General features: G+C 44.4%; 2 protein-coding genes across 2 annotated transcripts; both read left to right on the top strand.

Moving 5' to 3' along the window:
• Positions 1 to 1,635: 1,635 nt before the first annotated feature.
• Positions 1,636 to 10,240, top strand: LOC123509236 (probable ATP-dependent RNA helicase DDX23). The gene is given in 9 exon segments (XM_045263437.1): positions 1,636 to 1,869; positions 3,024 to 3,209; positions 3,736 to 3,841; positions 4,485 to 4,640; positions 8,209 to 8,881; positions 8,884 to 9,675; positions 9,678 to 9,759; positions 9,761 to 9,912; positions 9,915 to 10,240. Coding segments are annotated over 8 exon segments (2,337 nt in total). The 5' UTR covers positions 1,636 to 1,869; positions 3,024 to 3,033; the 3' UTR covers positions 10,115 to 10,240.
• Positions 10,241 to 14,684: 4,444 nt separating this feature from the next.
• Positions 14,685 to 16,845, top strand: LOC123509662 (probable ATP-dependent RNA helicase DDX23). The gene is made up of 2 exons (XM_045264126.1): positions 14,685 to 14,705; positions 14,971 to 16,845. Exons 1-2 carry the CDS (start codon positions 14,685 to 14,687, stop codon positions 16,843 to 16,845), a joined length of 1,896 nt encoding a protein of 631 aa, XP_045120061.1.
• The last annotated feature ends 218 nt before the right edge of the window (positions 16,846 to 17,063 follow it).

The following is a 17,063-nucleotide window of genomic DNA, read 5'->3' as shown; positions in this document are numbered from 1 at the left end:
AAAGGCAAGAGTTCTGAAACGTTCTGAGCTCTTACCATAATTGTTCTTCAAGGCCACACTTATGTTTAGCGGGTTCTCAAGAGTGCTTTTCCTTTAACAATGTACAATTCTTGTTAATCTATCACTTCAATCGTAAACACATTCTTAATTAATTTCATCTAACTATCCTTTTTATTTTCTTTATATATACTGCCCACTGTGTCAGCGCAATGCGAGGTTTAATTTATCAATTCCTGCTGGAAGGTTGTTCACTCTGTGTTGGCCTATTCTTGTTAAACTTCCGATTTGTATTGGTGTTAATTGAGTGTTTGTTTTGTTGCCTTCCACACAGCGTTGCACAATGCATGTTGTGTTGTGCTGTGTTGTGTTGCTAGCTTGCTGGCTTGCTGGATTAAGTCACCGTGAGGGTTTGGTGGTGGCTGGCGGGTGGGGGTCCAGCAGACACTTCCCACCCCCGGGCACAGCTCGCTATGTGTTTGTAATGAGGAAAACATTGGGCTTATTTATGAACAAAACATGGCCCCTAAGAAGTTCGCTATGGTGTTCGGTGTCTGCTCTCACCACAGATGCTCGTACCTACACGCATCTTGATTAGAGATAGCATGAAGATTGTAACTCTTTACTGAAGTCAGACCAAGATAAAGAATTTCTGCATTACATTGATTCAAAGTTCAAACCAAAAAAAGAGTGGCTTACAAAAGCACAGCTATACAGAAATGATCCCTAAAAGAAGGAAATAAATGAGAGAACTATATCATAAATTCGATTATTTTGTAACTGTAAATACGAGTAGAACCTTGCAGTGTATATATATATATATATATATATATATATATATATATATATATATATATATATATATATATATATATATATATATATATATATATATATATATAATTCGTCGAAAGGAAGTATGGTGCACTTGTAGCGGGATGTGTGGCCTGTGATCTATGTGAAGCGCAAGGGCGGCAAAGGGCGAGGGTGATTACTTTAACAAAGCCAATGGCAGGTCACGCCACGCCTCCCCTTTCTTTATGGGGCTGAGGGTCCTGCAGTTCCAATAATGGGTAATCCATCTATAGAACTACAGCCCATACTCAGTAGAAACATTAGTGTTACTTGTTATTAATGATCATTACTCTCATTATTGTGTATGTATGTATATGCCATAGAAATTCCAGTGCCTCATTAGACCCTACTGATTAGTTGATGAGGAGGAACATGCTGCATACACCACGCTCCACACACCACACGCCACACGCCTACACCGCTGTCAAGAATTCCTGTCACGGTCTCAGCAGGCTGGTGACCGTGACATTAAGAATCAAAGTAATGAACAATAATATCATGCAACAGTAGCAACACTAGTATTCCTACTGATGAAATGGAGTTCAGTGGAGCCAGACACTACCTCCCTCCCCACCTAGAGTACAAAATACAGAACATTGAAATAGCACGATAAAAGAATGAGAAGGAACGAAAAAAACTCCTGTTAACAACCCCAATCCTCTAAAATGACTCTAAAAAAAATACATAAACATAAAAAAGGCAATAAAAACCTATGATAATAAGGAAAAATAAAAGAAAAAAGAAAAGAAAATACACAAAATGTTAACATCGTGGCGACGCTGCGACAAATGAAGATCGACCAACAACAAACGTTCGCCGCGGTAACACACTGAAGGAGGAGCAACATTGTACTGAATTCGCACCTTCCCCTCCATTTCCCTCAACATAACCAAGCGATTTAGCCATAGAGGATACAGAACACTTGATACTGAAGAGGAAGGAAAGCTGTAGTGTTGAAATAAGGCAGTGTGTTGGGTTGACATGAGAGAGCCGCAGCTGAGCCAGGAGTGAACCAAGGTGTGTGTGTGCCTTCTTGTAGTTATTGTTCTTGTTTATCCTTAGTTTCGGTTTTGTGATTTTTCTTCATCTCGTTTCATCCTCTAGTTATCTTTCTCTTTCTCATTCCTCTTGTTCTCATTTATCTTTATTCTTATTATCCTTCTTGTTCTCCTTTATCCTCCATCTCTTCTTCTAGTCCTCATTTTTTCCCTCTTTCCTCTCTTCCTTGTTTCTTTTCTCTTCCTCCTACAGTTCTCATTTTCTCTCTCCTAGTTCTCATCTCTTACTCCTCTCTTCCTCTTCTAGTTCTCTATTTTGCTCCTCTTCCTACTTTTCCTCTAGTTCTCCTTTTTCTTTCCTCATTCCTCTCTTCTTCCTCTTCTTGTTCTCATTTCTCTTGCTTTCCTTTTTTCACCTCAGTCTCGTTTATCTCCCTCATTCCTCTTATCACTTTCTCTTCCTTCTTGTCTTATCCTCAAGAGTGACCTAACTTACACTAACCTAACCTAACCAAACCAGCACTGTCCTAATTTAGTTGTCCCTCCAGCTCTCCTCATTTCCCGGCTTCCCTGTTGCAGCTCTTTCACTTAGCTGACATGATGTGGGAATGAAAATATGATATCCAAAACTAACCTAACTTAACCTAACCTAATCTAACCTAACTCAAACCTTAATATAACCTAACCTAACTTAGCCAAGGTTACATGCACTTCTGGTATATACATCTTCTGTGGAGCCCTTCTGACTACTAGGCTCCCAATGCCAAAAGTCTATCCTAAAATCCCTCTCCTAAAGTGTCGTAAACTGTTCCTTTACAGCCAAAATGTCCTAAAACTGCATAAGTGTTACCCTGTCGCCCCTTAACTACCACCTGACAATCTTCTAACATCCTTAAAGTCAGTGTCCTATAATAACAAGCACTGTCCTGAAACGCCCCAAACTGCACATTGATAACCAAAAGTGTCTTAAAACTGGATAAACTTTTACATGATATCCCCTAAAATGTCCTAGAATCATACCTTTAGTCAAACAAGCCCCAAACTGTCACTTTATAGCCAAAAAGTGCCCTGAAACTGGATAAACCTCACCATAACATCCCCACCATAACATCCCCTAAAATGCCCTAAAAATGAAATCTTGCCCTTATCAAGCCCCTCCGTCCCTTCCCACAGGTCCCCAAACATGGACGAGGACACAGGGCTGCGGTCACACAGGCGGGACCGCAAGGAGAGGAAGGAGAAGGAACGCCGGGAGCGTGATCGCGACCGAGGGGACCGTGACCGAGACCGGGATCGTGGCGACCGGGACCACCACAGGGACAGGGAGAAAGACCGTGACAGGGAGAGGAATAGAGACCGGTAAGAGAGAGAGAGAGAGAGAGAGAGAGTCGCTGGTGTATGTAAGGGAGAGTTTGTGTAAGGAAAGTTGGCAAAGAATACAAAAATTAAACAAATAGTGATGATGATAATAATGAAAATGATATTCCATTCATTATACTCAATAAGAGGAATAAAGGTTTGTTATTTTGCTATATATATATACATCATTTAAACAATTTTCTTCCTTCCAGACAACAGATCAGTTTAATACTTAACTTTCCATCCATTAAACTCTACTTAAAAGAACAATAATATACAACTTAATGATGTACCACAAAGATTTAAGTAAAGTAAAGTAAAATTCAAGTAAAAGTTCATTAATCCAGCTTGAAAAACTCAGACTATTTTGAAATTTTGAATCTTTAGTGTTCAGAATAACAGACTTACTTTACCTCCCTATAGAGAAAGATCTCATGTTACTTCTGATATACAAGTGGCATTTAAGATTTTGTGATAGTTTCTGACAAAGCTATGAGTAGCATTTGAATAACTCCCTTGGTTGCAGAGACAAAGGGAGGGACAGAGACAGAGACAGAGACAGGGAGAGGTCGGACAAGAGGAAGAGATCACCAGAGAGCAAACTGAAGGATGAGAGCCAGAAGACCGAGGAGGTGAGTGGTGGTGGTGGTAATGGTGGAAATAAGATAAGAAAAGATAGATATGGATAAAAATACATTGCACACACACACACACACACACACACACACACACACGGTGAAACACGGCCCGGTAGCTCAGTGGTTAGTGCGCTGGCTTCACAAGCCAGAGGACTGGGGTTCGATTCCCCGGCCGGGTGGAGATATTTGGGTGTGTCTCCTTTCACGTGTAGCCCCTTGTTCACCTAGCAGTGAGTAGGTACGGGATGTAAATCGAGGAGTTGTGACCTTGTTGTCCCGGTGTGTGATGTGTGCCTGGTCTCAGGCCTATCCGAAGATTGGAAATAATGAGCTCTGAGCTCGTTCCGTAGGGTAACGTCTGGCTGTCTCGTCAGAGACTGCAGCAGATCAAACAGTGAATTACACACACACAGTTTCCCTCACAGAGCTGTGAACAATTGGAATGAACCTGATGAGGAGGTTGTAATGGTTGGGACTATGCATACTTTTAAGGGGAAATTAGATAAATGATGTAGAGACAGGACACCATGAGTTTACTCCCCTCCTGTAAACCACAACTAGGTAAATACACACACACCACACCACACCACACAAACACATGTACTCACACACCTCTCACCTTACTGTCACCAAACAGGAAGAAGACCCAAAGGAGAGGAAGGTGAAGAAGGAGCCACTGTCCCTGGAGGAGATGGTGGCCAGGAAGAGGGCCGAGGAGGAGGCTCTGAGTCGCCCCAAGTTCTTGTCTAAGGAGGAGAGGGCGGCTGAGGCTCTCAAACGCCGCCAGGAACAGGTAGCTATGAGGGTTGTTTGTGTGCTCTTAGATATATTGTTCTCTTACTCTGATTTTTTATTTATTTATTTATTTTGTATTTATTTATTTTATTTTTAGCAGTGGTTCCCAACTTGTATGCATACCATGAGTGTTACATGAAGGTCTTTGAGGTGGTACATGAGGACTTTTGGTATCATACGTGATTTTTAGGTAAATTCAATCAATTAATTTTTCTGGAAAGAAAAAAAAAGAAAGATTATTGCCTTTACACAAGATAATCTGGCATTGATCAACTGGTAGAGAAGAAACAGATGCATCCCTCACTTTAAAAATGAATTATGCTTCTTGTTGCTAGTTAATGTGTGTGTTTTACTTGTGAATAAGTTGATATTTGCTGGAATTGAAATTTTTTTGAACTAAGTGAAGTGGTACTCACTCAGGAAAAGTTTGGGAACCACTGTTTTAGAGGTTATGCTTTGGTCTTGGGCCCATACTCAGAAACTCTTTGCTTTATCACCATGACTGTGGCCCTTGCTGGCCTAAACCCTCGGAAGGCTTATGGACCTGATGGGGTCCCTCCTATTGTTCTCAAAAACTGTGCTTCCGTGCTTGCACCTTACCTGGCCAAACTCTTCCAACTTTGTCTATCGACTTCTACCTTTCCTTCCTGCTGGAAGTTCGCCTACATTCAGCCTGTTCCTAAAAAGGGTGACCGTTCTAACCCCTCAAACTACCGTCCTATAGCTTTAATATCTTGCTTGTCTAAAGTTTTTGAATCTATCCTGAATAGGAAGATTCTCAAACATCTGTCACTTCACAATCTTCTGTCTGATCGCCAGTATGGCTTCCGTCAAGGTCGCTCTACTGGTGATCTTCTGGCTTTCCTTACTGAGTCTTGGTCATCCTCTTTTTAGAGATTTCGGTGAAACTTTTGCTGTTGCGTTAGACATATCAAAAGCTTTTGATAGAGTCTGGCATAAAGCTTTGATTTCAAAACTGCCCTCTACGGCTTCTATCCTTCTCTCTGCAACTTTATCTCATGTTTCCTTTCCGACCGCTCTATTGCTGCTGTGGTAGACGGCTACTGTTCTTCTCCTAAACCTATTAATAGTGGTGTTCCTCAGGGTTCTGTCCTGTCACCCACTCTCTTTCTATTATTCATTAATGACCTTCTTAACCAAACTTCTTGCCCTATCCACTCCTACGCTGATGATACCACCCTACATCTTACCACGTTCTTTCAGAGACGTCCAACCCTTCAGGAAATTAACAGATCACGCGGGAATGCCACGGAACGCCTGACTTCCGATCTCTCTAAAATTTCCGATTGGGGCAGAGAAAATCTAGTAGTTTTCAATGCCTCAAAAACTCAATTCCTCCATCTATTAACTCAACACAACCTTCCAGACAACTATCCCCTCTTCTTCAATGACACTCAGCTGTCTTCCTCTTCCACAATGAATATCCTCGGTCTGTCCTTTGCTCATAATCTTAACTGGAAACTTCACATCTCATCTCTTACTAAAACAGCTTCTATGAAGTTAAGTGTTCTGAGGCATCTCCGCCAGTTTTTATGTGTTGTTTTGTTTTCTGTGTGTTATGTATTTATAGAGGTGATGCTTTTTTCTTTTGCAAGAGGGAGACCTGCCAAGGGCAACAAAACAAAAAAGAAAGGGCTCACTGAAACTACAGGTTCCCTAAATGATTTTAAAGGAATTAGCCAAAAAATAGGGACAAATGTCTTGAAACCTCTCTCTTAAAAGAAGTCGTCATAGGAAGATAGAAGTACAGAAGCAGGTAATGGGGTTCCAGAGTGAAAGGTATGAATGATTGAGAGTACTGGTTAACTTGCATTAGAGAGTTGGACAGAATAGGGATCAGAGGAAGAAGAAAATCTTGTGCAGCGAGGCTTGCAGGAGGAGGGGAGGCATGCAGTTAGCAAGATCAGTAGAGCAGTTAGCATGAAAATAGCAATAAAAAAAATAGAAAGAGATGCAACATTCTGGTGGTGAGAAAGAGGCTGAAGACAGTCAGTAAGGGGTCAGGTATGTAAGGTTTTTTTTTTTTTTTTTTTTTTTTTTTTTGGTTTACAGAGGTGATGCTGTTTTTTATATATTTTTTCAAGACCATATTTGTTTTTGTGTTTAGTATTTTTTTTCTTTGACTATAAAGATGATGCTTTGTTTTATTGCATTTCCTTTATATTTTGAGGTCATTTTTTTGTTTCAGAATGTATGCATTTTTTGATGGTCACAGATGACATTTGGATTGTTTTTTTTTTTTTTTATCTTTTTTTTCCAATTTTGAGTGATTATATTTATTTATTTACTTATTTATTTCTTTTGTATTGTAGGATTTTAAAATGCAAGATACCTCTTATTTGCACGAATTTTTTGGTGTGGGTTACTGTATAGCACACCACTCTAATCTTTGCTGTTTGGATACTGCACTAAAGCTTTATAATCCATCATGCTTCTTTTATTCATTATTATTGTTTATTATTTTCATTGTTACTGTTCTTCTATTCCTGCTTGTGTCGTTTGGGATGCAGGAGGGACACACAGTTGCTCTTCTTTATCCTGCGTACTGCACAAGACGGGCAAAGTGTGTCATAATCCCTTCGTGTTTTGTTTATTTAATGACATACTAACTTTTCCATCCAGAGAGGAGTAACATGACTTGCTCTGCTTTGCCTTACTTTACTTTGCTGTGCCTTGCCTTTTTTTTATGCAGGAGGGAAACCAGCCAAGGGCAACAAAATATATATATATATATAAAAAAAAAGGCCCTCTTGCTTTGGTTTCTTTGTGCTGGATTGTTCTCCTGGTGTGACATGACTTGTTTTGGTGTGTCTTGCCTTGCTTTGCTTTGCTTTGTTGTCTTATTGTGGTGAAAGGTGCTTGATTGTGCTTGATTGGTGTTTTTCCTTGGTCTTGGCACTTGTTGCCTGGATGCTGCATGAGGTATCTGTGTATCATGAACCACTGCATGTTTTGTTTACACTCACTCTGTGTTTGTATGCCTTGCCTTGCCTTGCTTTGTCCTACTCTTTGGGGGAAGGTTGCTTGCTGGTTCTTTCCTTTCACTGCAGTTTTATTGGCTGTATACTGCACAAGGAATCATGATACACCAGACCATCCTACTTTTGTTTATATTCCTGCCTGCCCCTTGCCTTGCTTCGATGTGGAAGAATGCCTGATAGTTTTTCCCCTCACTCTGCTGCTAGCTCAACACTACATCAAAGAACCAGGATGCATCATAAAGCAACATGCGTTTTGTTTGTATATCTGTATGTGCTTTGCTGCATTGTGGAAGAGTGCATCATTGTTCCTTTCCTTGGTCTCAGTGTTTGCTGCCTTGATACTACATGAGAGAATCAGATGCATCCTCAGTCACCAGATAGCAGAGATAGACCTGCCTCTAGTGATGAGGCATAGCACAGCCTCCTAGTCAGGCACTCTCTGTGTATGGCTTACTCAGGTAGCTAGCCAGATAGGTAATGATTAATGAAGTAAAAGTAGGTGGTGGCTTTCTAGGTGTTTCAGTCACCAGCGCAGAGCCACAACACAGCTGCTTTGTCCCACAGGTAGAGGAGGTGAGGAAGAGGCAGGAGGAGGAACGCAAGGCCCGGGACAGCATGTACCAGGATGGGCGGCGGGAGCTGGAGCAGGCACTGCGGCAGGAGGATCCTCGGGAGCGTGACCGCCATCGCCGTGACCGTGAGCCACGTGAGAACAAGGAAGACATGGAGCTGGAGCGCAAGAAGCAACTGGAGCGTGACGCTGTGAACGAGCGGTACCTGGGCATCGTCAAGAAGAAGAAGAAGGTGCGGCGGCTCAATGACCGCAAGTTTGTGTTTGACTGGGACGCCGGCGAGGACACCTCAGTGGACTACAATGAGCTGTACATCAACAAGCACCTGGTCCACTTCTTTGGGCGGGGACACTTTGGCGGATTGGACCTCAAGGAGCAGAAGAAGGTACAGTCCAAGTTCTACGGGAACTACATTGAGCACCGGCGCACGCAGGCCGACAAGGACCAGGAGGTGATTCGCCTCAAGAAGGAACAGAAGAAGGAGGACAAGAAGAAGTGGGATGACCGCCACTGGAGTGAGAAGGAGTTGGAGCAAATGACAGAGCGCGACTGGAGGATCTTCCGGGAGGACTACAACATTGCCATCAAGGGTGGCCGCATCCCCAACCCCATCCGCAAGTGGGCCGAGTCCAACATCAAGAAGGACATCCTGGACATCATCTCCAGCGTGGGTACCTGGAGCCCACGCCCATCCAGCGGCAGGCCATCCCCATCGGTCTGCAGAACAGGGACATCATTGGTGTGGCAGAGACCGGCTCTGGCAAGACGCTGGCCTTCCTCATTCCACTGCTGGAGTGGATTCAATCACTGCCCAAGATTGCCCGTCTGGAGGATGCAGACCAAGGGCCGTATGCGCTGGTCATGGCCCCTACACGTGAGCTGGCCCAGCAGATTGAGGAGGAGACGTCCAAGTTTGGAGGCCCACTAGGTATCCGCACGGTGGCGGTGATTGGTGGGCTGTCTCGAGAGGAGCAGGGCATGAAGCTGCGCATGGGGTGCGAGATTGTCATCGCCACGCCGGGCCGCCTGGTGGATGTGCTGGAGAACCGGTACCTGGTGCTGAACCAGTGCACCTATGTGGTGTTTGACGAGGCTGACAAAATGATAGACATGGGCTTTGAGCCGGATGTGCAGAAGATCCTCAAGTTCATGCCGGTCACCAACGAGAAGCCCGACAATGACGATGCCGAGGATGAGGACAAGCTGTTGCAGAACTTCCTGTCCAAGCACAAATTCAGGCAGACAGTGATGTTCACAGCCACCATGCCGCCCGCCGTGGAGCGCATGGCCCGCCAGTACCTGCGCCGCCCTGCCTACGTGTACATTGGGTCGGTGGGCAAGCCGGTGGAGCGCGTGGAGCAAGTGGTGTACATGGTGACAGAGCAGGAGAAGCGCAAGAAGCTGCTGGACATCCTCAAGCGTGGCATCACTCCACCCGTCCTCATCTTTGTCAATCAGAAGAAGGTGCGGATGTCCTGGCCCGCGGCCTGGAGAAGCTGGGTCACAATGCCACCACACTGCACGGTGGCAAGGGCCAGGAGCAGCGAGCATGCCCTTGCCAACCTCAAGTCTGGCGCCAAGGACATCCTGGTGGCGACGGACGTGGCTGGTCGTGGCATAGACATCAAGGACGTGTCGCTGGTCATCAACTACGACATGGCTAAGAACATTGAGGACTACACCCACAGGATCGGCCGTGCGGACGAGCCGGCAAGCACGGCAAGGCCATCTCCTTCCTCACCAAGGAGGACTCGCACCTTTTCTACGACCTCAAGCTGCTGATCCAGTCCTCCCCTGTGTCGTCCTGCCCTCCAGAGCTGGCCAACCACCAGGAGGCACAGCACAAGCCAGGCACTGTCATGACAAAGAAGCGACGGGAGGAGAAGATCTTTGCCTAGGTGGTACTTTTGTATGTAGCTCCAGGAACCAACACTGCAACCTTTCTGTTCACTGGTCCTCTTCATTTATAGTGCTGGATTCTTTAGTAACTCATCTGATTCCCTTTGCAATGAAATGGATTCCTACATTGGTTTTTACTCTAGTCCTACCATACATTTGGGAAGTGGCTGACTGTAAAGAAATTGGGTTTAAGATTTACATGGATTTGAAAAGTTACAATATATTAATAACATGTTTTGGTGAAGTGTGCTGGAGTTCATAGAATTGGTGGCGATAGTGTACAAGTGATGGAGGATTGGAGTGATGGGGTGACAATGTAGAGATGTAAAGGAAGATACTTGTATGTTAGACAGAGTGAAAGGGCAGTGAGTGGGTAACCAGTAATTCTTTCCCCTTGTGTGTTTGTGATTCACCTCGGTCGTCTGCTGTGTGTGTGTGTGTGTGTGTGTGTTGTGACTGTTAGAGAAAGTTGAAATCTGCCTATGAAACCAGAAGAATAGCAAATACACTTGAGATAAAGGTATATTAAAACTAAGCATATAAATAAGTGAAAGCTTTAGATAGGCATCTGGTAAAAGTGTTATTGTATTATTCAGAATGCACAAATCAGAGAAACAGAAGACAAAGTGAAAAGGGACGTGAGAGAATACTTAAGTAACAAAACTGCAGAAAAGTGCTTGACAAAAGAAGTGTAAGAATGTTTCCCCATACATATGATTCATTGCTGATGTTATGGGAAGGTAAGGGCAGGATGTGTGTGACTGGCTGTGTTGTGGTGTGGTGTGGTATGGTGCGGTATGGTGTGGTGTGGTGTGGTGTTCTAGCCTATAGTGCCTGTAGATCTACTTGAAGAGAATAGGAAGCACTGTCCTGCTTCCACCCATTAGCAACACAGGCAATTTTATTTATAGTGGTACCCATATTAGGGCTCATATCACCACCCAAGCACATCTTTGGTGTAAGGCAATTACACCTCCACCTAGAACCTGGGTATCATGGTGACATGTAGGTAACTTTAAACCACTCGACAAATAACAAACTTTCAAGATGGCACGTGGTGGGATTCGAACCTATGCATGGACGTCTGCCCAATCCCACACTCACCACCTTATCCACTACACCACCGCCTCCCTCACACTTCTGCATTGTAGCTTGACAAAGGAAAGTAAAGATAGCAAATTTTGTCACATGAAGAGAGGGAGACTGAACGAGATGGTAGCGATGTTGCATTCTTCACTCCACTCCTTAATATATCAGCTTCTGTCTACTAACAGCACTATATGACCAAGCTTTTGTGTTCTGTAAATCAGTCATCCTGTCTCCTTGAAAGTTAAGAATATAAGAAAATAGATTATAAAGACTGTCAGTATAAGTCATGCAATATAGCAGGAATATTAACCTGGGAGTGAAGCCATCACCAGGCCAGTCCTATATGCAGGAACGTTCTTTCAGAGACGTCCAACCCTTCAGGAAATTAACAGATCACGCGGGAATGCCACGGAACGCCTGACTTCCGATCTCTCTAAAATTTCCGATTGGGGCAGAGAAAATCTAGTAGTTTTCAATGCCTCAAAAACTCAATTCCTCCATCTATTAACTCAACACAACCTTCCAGACAACTATCCCCTCTTCTTCAATGACACTCAACTGTCTTCCTCTTCCACAATGAATATCCTCGGTCTGTCCTTTGCTCATAATCTTAACTGGAAACTTCACATCTCATCTCTTGCTAAAACAGCTTCTATGAAGTTAAGTGTTCTGAGGCGTCTCCGCCAGTTTTTCTCGCCCCTCCAACTGCTTACTCTGTACAAGGGCCTTATCTGTCCCTGTATGGAATACTCTTCGCATGTTTGGGGGGGTTCCAGTCACACAGCTTTGCTTGATAGGGTGGAATCGAAAGCTCTTCGTCTCATCAACTCCCTCCTCTGACTAACTGTCTTCAGTCTCTTTCTCACCGCCGAAATGTTGCAGCCCTTTATATATTTTATCGCTATTTTCATGGTAACTGTTCTACTGATCTTGCTAACTGCATGCCTCCCCTCCTCCTGCAGCCACGCTGCACAAGGCTTTCTTCTTCCTCTCATCCCTATTCTGTCCAACTCCCTAATGCAAGAGTTAACCAGTACTCTCAATCATTCATCCCTTTCACTGGTAAACTCTGGAACTCCCTCCCTGCATCTGTATTTCTGAATTCCTACAACTTGTCTTCTTTTAAGAGGGAGGCATTTGCTCCCCTAATTCTGGCTGACAGTTTTGGCACATTTTGTACTCTTTGGAGAGCCAGTGCTCAAGTGGGCTTTTTTTTAACTTTCTTTTTTTTGCCCTTGGCTGGCCCTCTTCCCTACGTGAAAAAAAAAAGAAAAAGAAAAAATCAGTTCACAGAGACTGTCAGCCAGATTCTCAAGAGCATTTTGCCAGTTACTAGTGTAAAAATATCATTAATCTGGCTCTAGAATCACAGAAACACATATAAAGGACAATGTAGCTTCAAGTAGAGCCTTTTGAAAATAGTGGAGGTGCGGTCAGAAGTGTTTCAGAATACGAGTCTTGACATGCTGTTCTTTTGTGGTTTTTTGTGATTTTAGAGGCGATGGTTTGCTTTCTTGTGTTTATTTATTCTTTTAAGGCAGTTTTTTTTTTCTATGGCTTGTGTTTATTTTACTTTCAGTGTATCATTGTTTTGTGGCTAGTTTTTTTTTCTTTATTTCTTTATTTTTATTTATTTATTTATTTATTTATTTTTTTTTTTTTGTTAGATTAGGTTAGATATCTTTTGAAACTGATTTTTTTTTTTTTTTTCCAGTAGTAATAGAGGTGATAGTTTAGTGTTTTATCTTGTGCTTTGAATCTATGAATTTTATGTGTTGTTTTGTTTTCTGTGTGTTATGTATTTATAGAGGTGATGCTTTTTTCTTTTGCAAGAGGGAGACCTGCCAAGGGCAACAAAACAAAAAAGAAAGGGCTCACTGAAACTACAGGTTCCCTAAATGATTTTAAAGGAATTAGCCAAAAAATAGGGACAAATGTCTTGAAACCTCTCTCTTAAAAGAAGTCGTCATAGGAAGATAGAAGTACAGAAGCAGGTAATGGGGTTCCAGAGTGAAAGGTATGAATGATTGAGAGTACTGGTTAACTTGCATTAGAGAGTTGGACAGAATAGGGATCAGAGGAAGAAGAAAATCTTGTGCAGCGAGGCTGCAGGAGGAGGGGAGGCATGCAGTTAGCAAGATCAGTAGAGCAGTTAGCATGAAAATAGCATTAAAAAAAATAGAAAGAGATGCAACATTCTGGTGGTGAGAAAGAGGCTGAAGACAGTCAGTAAGGGGTCAGGTATGTAAGGAGTTTTTTTTTTTTTTTTTTTTTTTTTTTTTGGATTTACAGAGGTAATGCTGTTTTTTATATATTTTTTCAAGACCATATTTGTTTTTGTGTTTAGTATTTTTTTTCTTTGACTATAAAGATGATGCTTTGTTTTATTGCATTTCCTTTATATTTTGAGGTCATTTTTTTGTTTCAGAATGTATGCATTTTTTGATGGTCACAGATGACATTTGGATTGTTTTTTTTTTTTTTATCTTTTTTTTCCAATTTTGAGTGATTATATTTATTTATTTACTTATTTATTTCTTTTGTATTGTAGGATTTTAAATGCAAGATACCTCTTATTTGCACGAATTTTTTGGTGTGGGATACTGTATAGCACACCACTCTAATCTTTGCTGTTTGGATACTGCACTAAAGCTTTATAATCCATCATGCTTCTTTTATTCATTATTATTGTTTATTATTTTCATTGTTACTGTTCTTCTATTCCTGCTTGTGTCGTTTGGGATGCAGGAGGGACACACAGTTGCTCTTCTTTATCCTGCGTACTGCACAAGACGGGCAAAGTGTGTCATAATCCCTTCGTGTTTTGTTTATTTAATGACATACTAACTTTTCCATCCAGAGAGGAGTAACATGACTTGCTCTGCTTTGCCTTACTTTACTTTGCTGTGCCTTGCCTTTTTTTTATGCAGGAGGGAAACCAGCCAAGGGCAACAAAATATATATATATATATATATATATATATATATAAAAAAGGCCCTCTTGCTTTGGTTTCTTTGTGCTGGATTGTTCTCCTGGTGTGACATGACTTGTTTTGGTGTGTCTTGCCTTGCTTTGCTTTGCTTTGTTGTCTTATTGTGGTGAAAGGTGCTTGATTGTGCTTGATTGGTGTTTTTCCTTGGTCTTGGCACTTGTTGCCTGGATGCTGCATGAGGTATCTGTGTATCATGAACCACTGCATGTTTTGTTTACACTCACTCTGTGTTTGTATGCCTTGCCTTGCCTTGCTTTGTCCTACTCTTTGGGGGAAGGTTGCTTGCTGGTTCTTTCCTTTCACTGCAGTTTTTATTGGCTGTATACTGCACAAGGGAATCATGATACACCAGACCATCCTACTTTTGTTTATATTCCTGCCTGCCCCTTGCCTTGCTTCGATGTGGAAGAATGCCTGATAGTTTTTCCCCTCACTCTGCTGCTAGCTCAACACTACATCAAAGAACCAGGATGCATCATAAAGCAACATGCGTTTTGTTTGTATATCTGTATGTGCTTTGCTGCATTGTGGAAGAGTGCATCATTGTTCCTTTCCTTGGTCTCAGTGTTTGCTGCCTTGATACTGCATGAGAGAATCAGATGCATCCTTAGTCACCAGATAGCAGAGATAGACCTGCCTCTAGTGATGAGGCATAGCACAGCCTCCTAGTCAGGCACTCTCTGTGTATGGCTTACTCAGGTAGATAGCCAGATAGGTAATGATTAATGAAGTAAAAGTAAGCAGAGCCACAATACAGCTGCTTTGTCCCACAGGTAGAGGAGGTGAGGAAGAGGCAGGAGGAGGAACGCAAGGCCCGGGACTGCATGTACCAGGATGGGCGGCGGGAGCTGGAGCAGGCACTGCGGCAGGAGGACCCCCGGGAGCGTGACCGCCATCGCCGCGACCGTGAGCCACGTGAGAACAAGGAGGACGTGGAGCTGGAGCGCAAGAAGCAACTGGAGCATGACGCTGTGAACGAGCGGTACCTGGGCATCGTCAAGAAGAAGAAGAAGGTGCGGCGGCTCAATGACCGCAAGTTTGTGTTTGACTGGGACGCCGGCGAGGACACCTCAGTGGACTACAATGAGCTGTACATCAACAAGCACCTGGTCCACTTCTTTGGGCGGGGACACTTTGGCGGATTGGACCTCAAGGAGCAGAAGAAGGTACAGTCCAAGTTCTACGGGAACTACATCGAGCACCGACGCACGCAGGCCGACAAGGACCAGGAGATGATTCGCCTCAAGAAGGAACAGAAGAAGGAGGACAAGAAGAAGTGGGATGACCGCCACTGGAGTGAGAAGGAGTTGGAGCAAATGACAGAGCGCGACTGGAGGATCTTCCGGGAGGACTACAACATTGCCATCAAGGGTGGCCGCATCCCCAACCCCTTCCGCAAGTGGGCCGAGTCCAACATCAAGAAGGACATCCTGGACATCATCTCCAGCGTAGGGTACCTGGAGCCCACGCCCATCCAGCGGCAGGCCATCCCCATCGGTCTGCAGAACAGGGACATCATTGGTGTGGCAGAGACCGGCTCTGGCAAGACGCTGGCCTTCCTCATTCCACTGCTGGAGTGGATTCAATCACTGCCCAAGATTGCCCGTCTGGAGGATGCAGACCAAGGGCCGTATGCGCTGGTCATGGCCCCTACACGTGAGCTGGCCCAGCAGATTGAGGAGGAGACGTCCAAGTTTGGAGGCCCACTAGGTATCCGCACGGTGGCGGTGATTGGTGGGCTGTCTCGAGAGGAGCAGGGCATGAAGCTGCGCATGGGGTGTGAGATTGTCATCGCCACGCCAGGCCGCCTGGTGGATGTGCTGGAGAACCGGTACCTGGTGCTGAACCAGTGCACCTATGTGGTGTTTGACGAGGCTGACAAAATGATAGACATGGGCTTTGAGCCGGATGTGCAGAAGATCCTCAAGTTCATGCCGGTCACCAACGAGAAGCCCGACAATGACGATGCCGAGGATGAGGACAAGCTGTTGCAGAACTTCCTGTCCAAGCACAAATTCAGGCAGACAGTGATGTTCACAGCCACCATGCCGCCCGCCGTGGAGCGCATGGCCCGCCAGTACCTGCGCCGCCCTGCCTACGTGTACATTGGGTCGGTGGGCAAGCCGGTGGAGCGCGTGGAGCAAGTGGTGTACATGGTGACAGAGCAGGAGAAGCGCAAGAAGCTGCTGGACATCCTCAAGCGTGGCATCACTCCACCTGTCCTCATCTTTGTCAATCAGAAGAAGGGTGCGGATGTCCTGGCCCGCGGCCTGGAGAAGCTGGGTCACAATGCCACCACACTGCACGGTGGCAAGGGCCAGGAGCAGCGAGAGCATGCCCTTGCCAACCTCAAGTCTGGCGCCAAGGACATCCTGGTGGCGACGGACGTGGCTGGTCGTGGCATAGACATCAAGGACGTGTCGCTGGTCATCAACTACGACATGGCTAAGAACATTGAGGACTACACCCACAGGATCGGCCGTACCGGACGAGCCGGCAAGCACGGCAAGGCCATCTCCTTCCTCACCAAGGAGGACTCGCACCTTTTCTACGACCTCAAGCTGCTGATCCAGTCCTCCCTGTGTCGTCCTGCCCTCCAGAGCTGGCCAACCACCAGGAGGCACAGCACAAGCCAGGCACTGTCATGACAAAGAAGCGACGGGAGGAGAAGATCTTTGCCTAGGTGGTACTTTTGTATGTAGCTCCAGGAACCAACACTGCAACCTTTCTGTTCACTGGTCCTCTTCATTTATAGTGCTGGATTCTTTAGTAACTCATCTGATTCCCTTTGCAATGAAATGGATTCCTACATTGGTTTTTACTCTAGTCCTACCATACATTTGGGAAGTGGCTGACTGTAAAGAAA

The sequence above is a fragment of the Portunus trituberculatus genome, chromosome 3 (assembly GCF_017591435.1).
Source record: "Portunus trituberculatus isolate SZX2019 chromosome 3, ASM1759143v1, whole genome shotgun sequence".
NCBI classification, from domain to species: Eukaryota; Metazoa; Arthropoda; class Malacostraca; order Decapoda; family Portunidae; genus Portunus; species Portunus trituberculatus.
The sequence above is the reverse complement of the archived record's forward strand: the minus strand, read 5'-3'. Positions and strand labels throughout refer to the sequence as shown.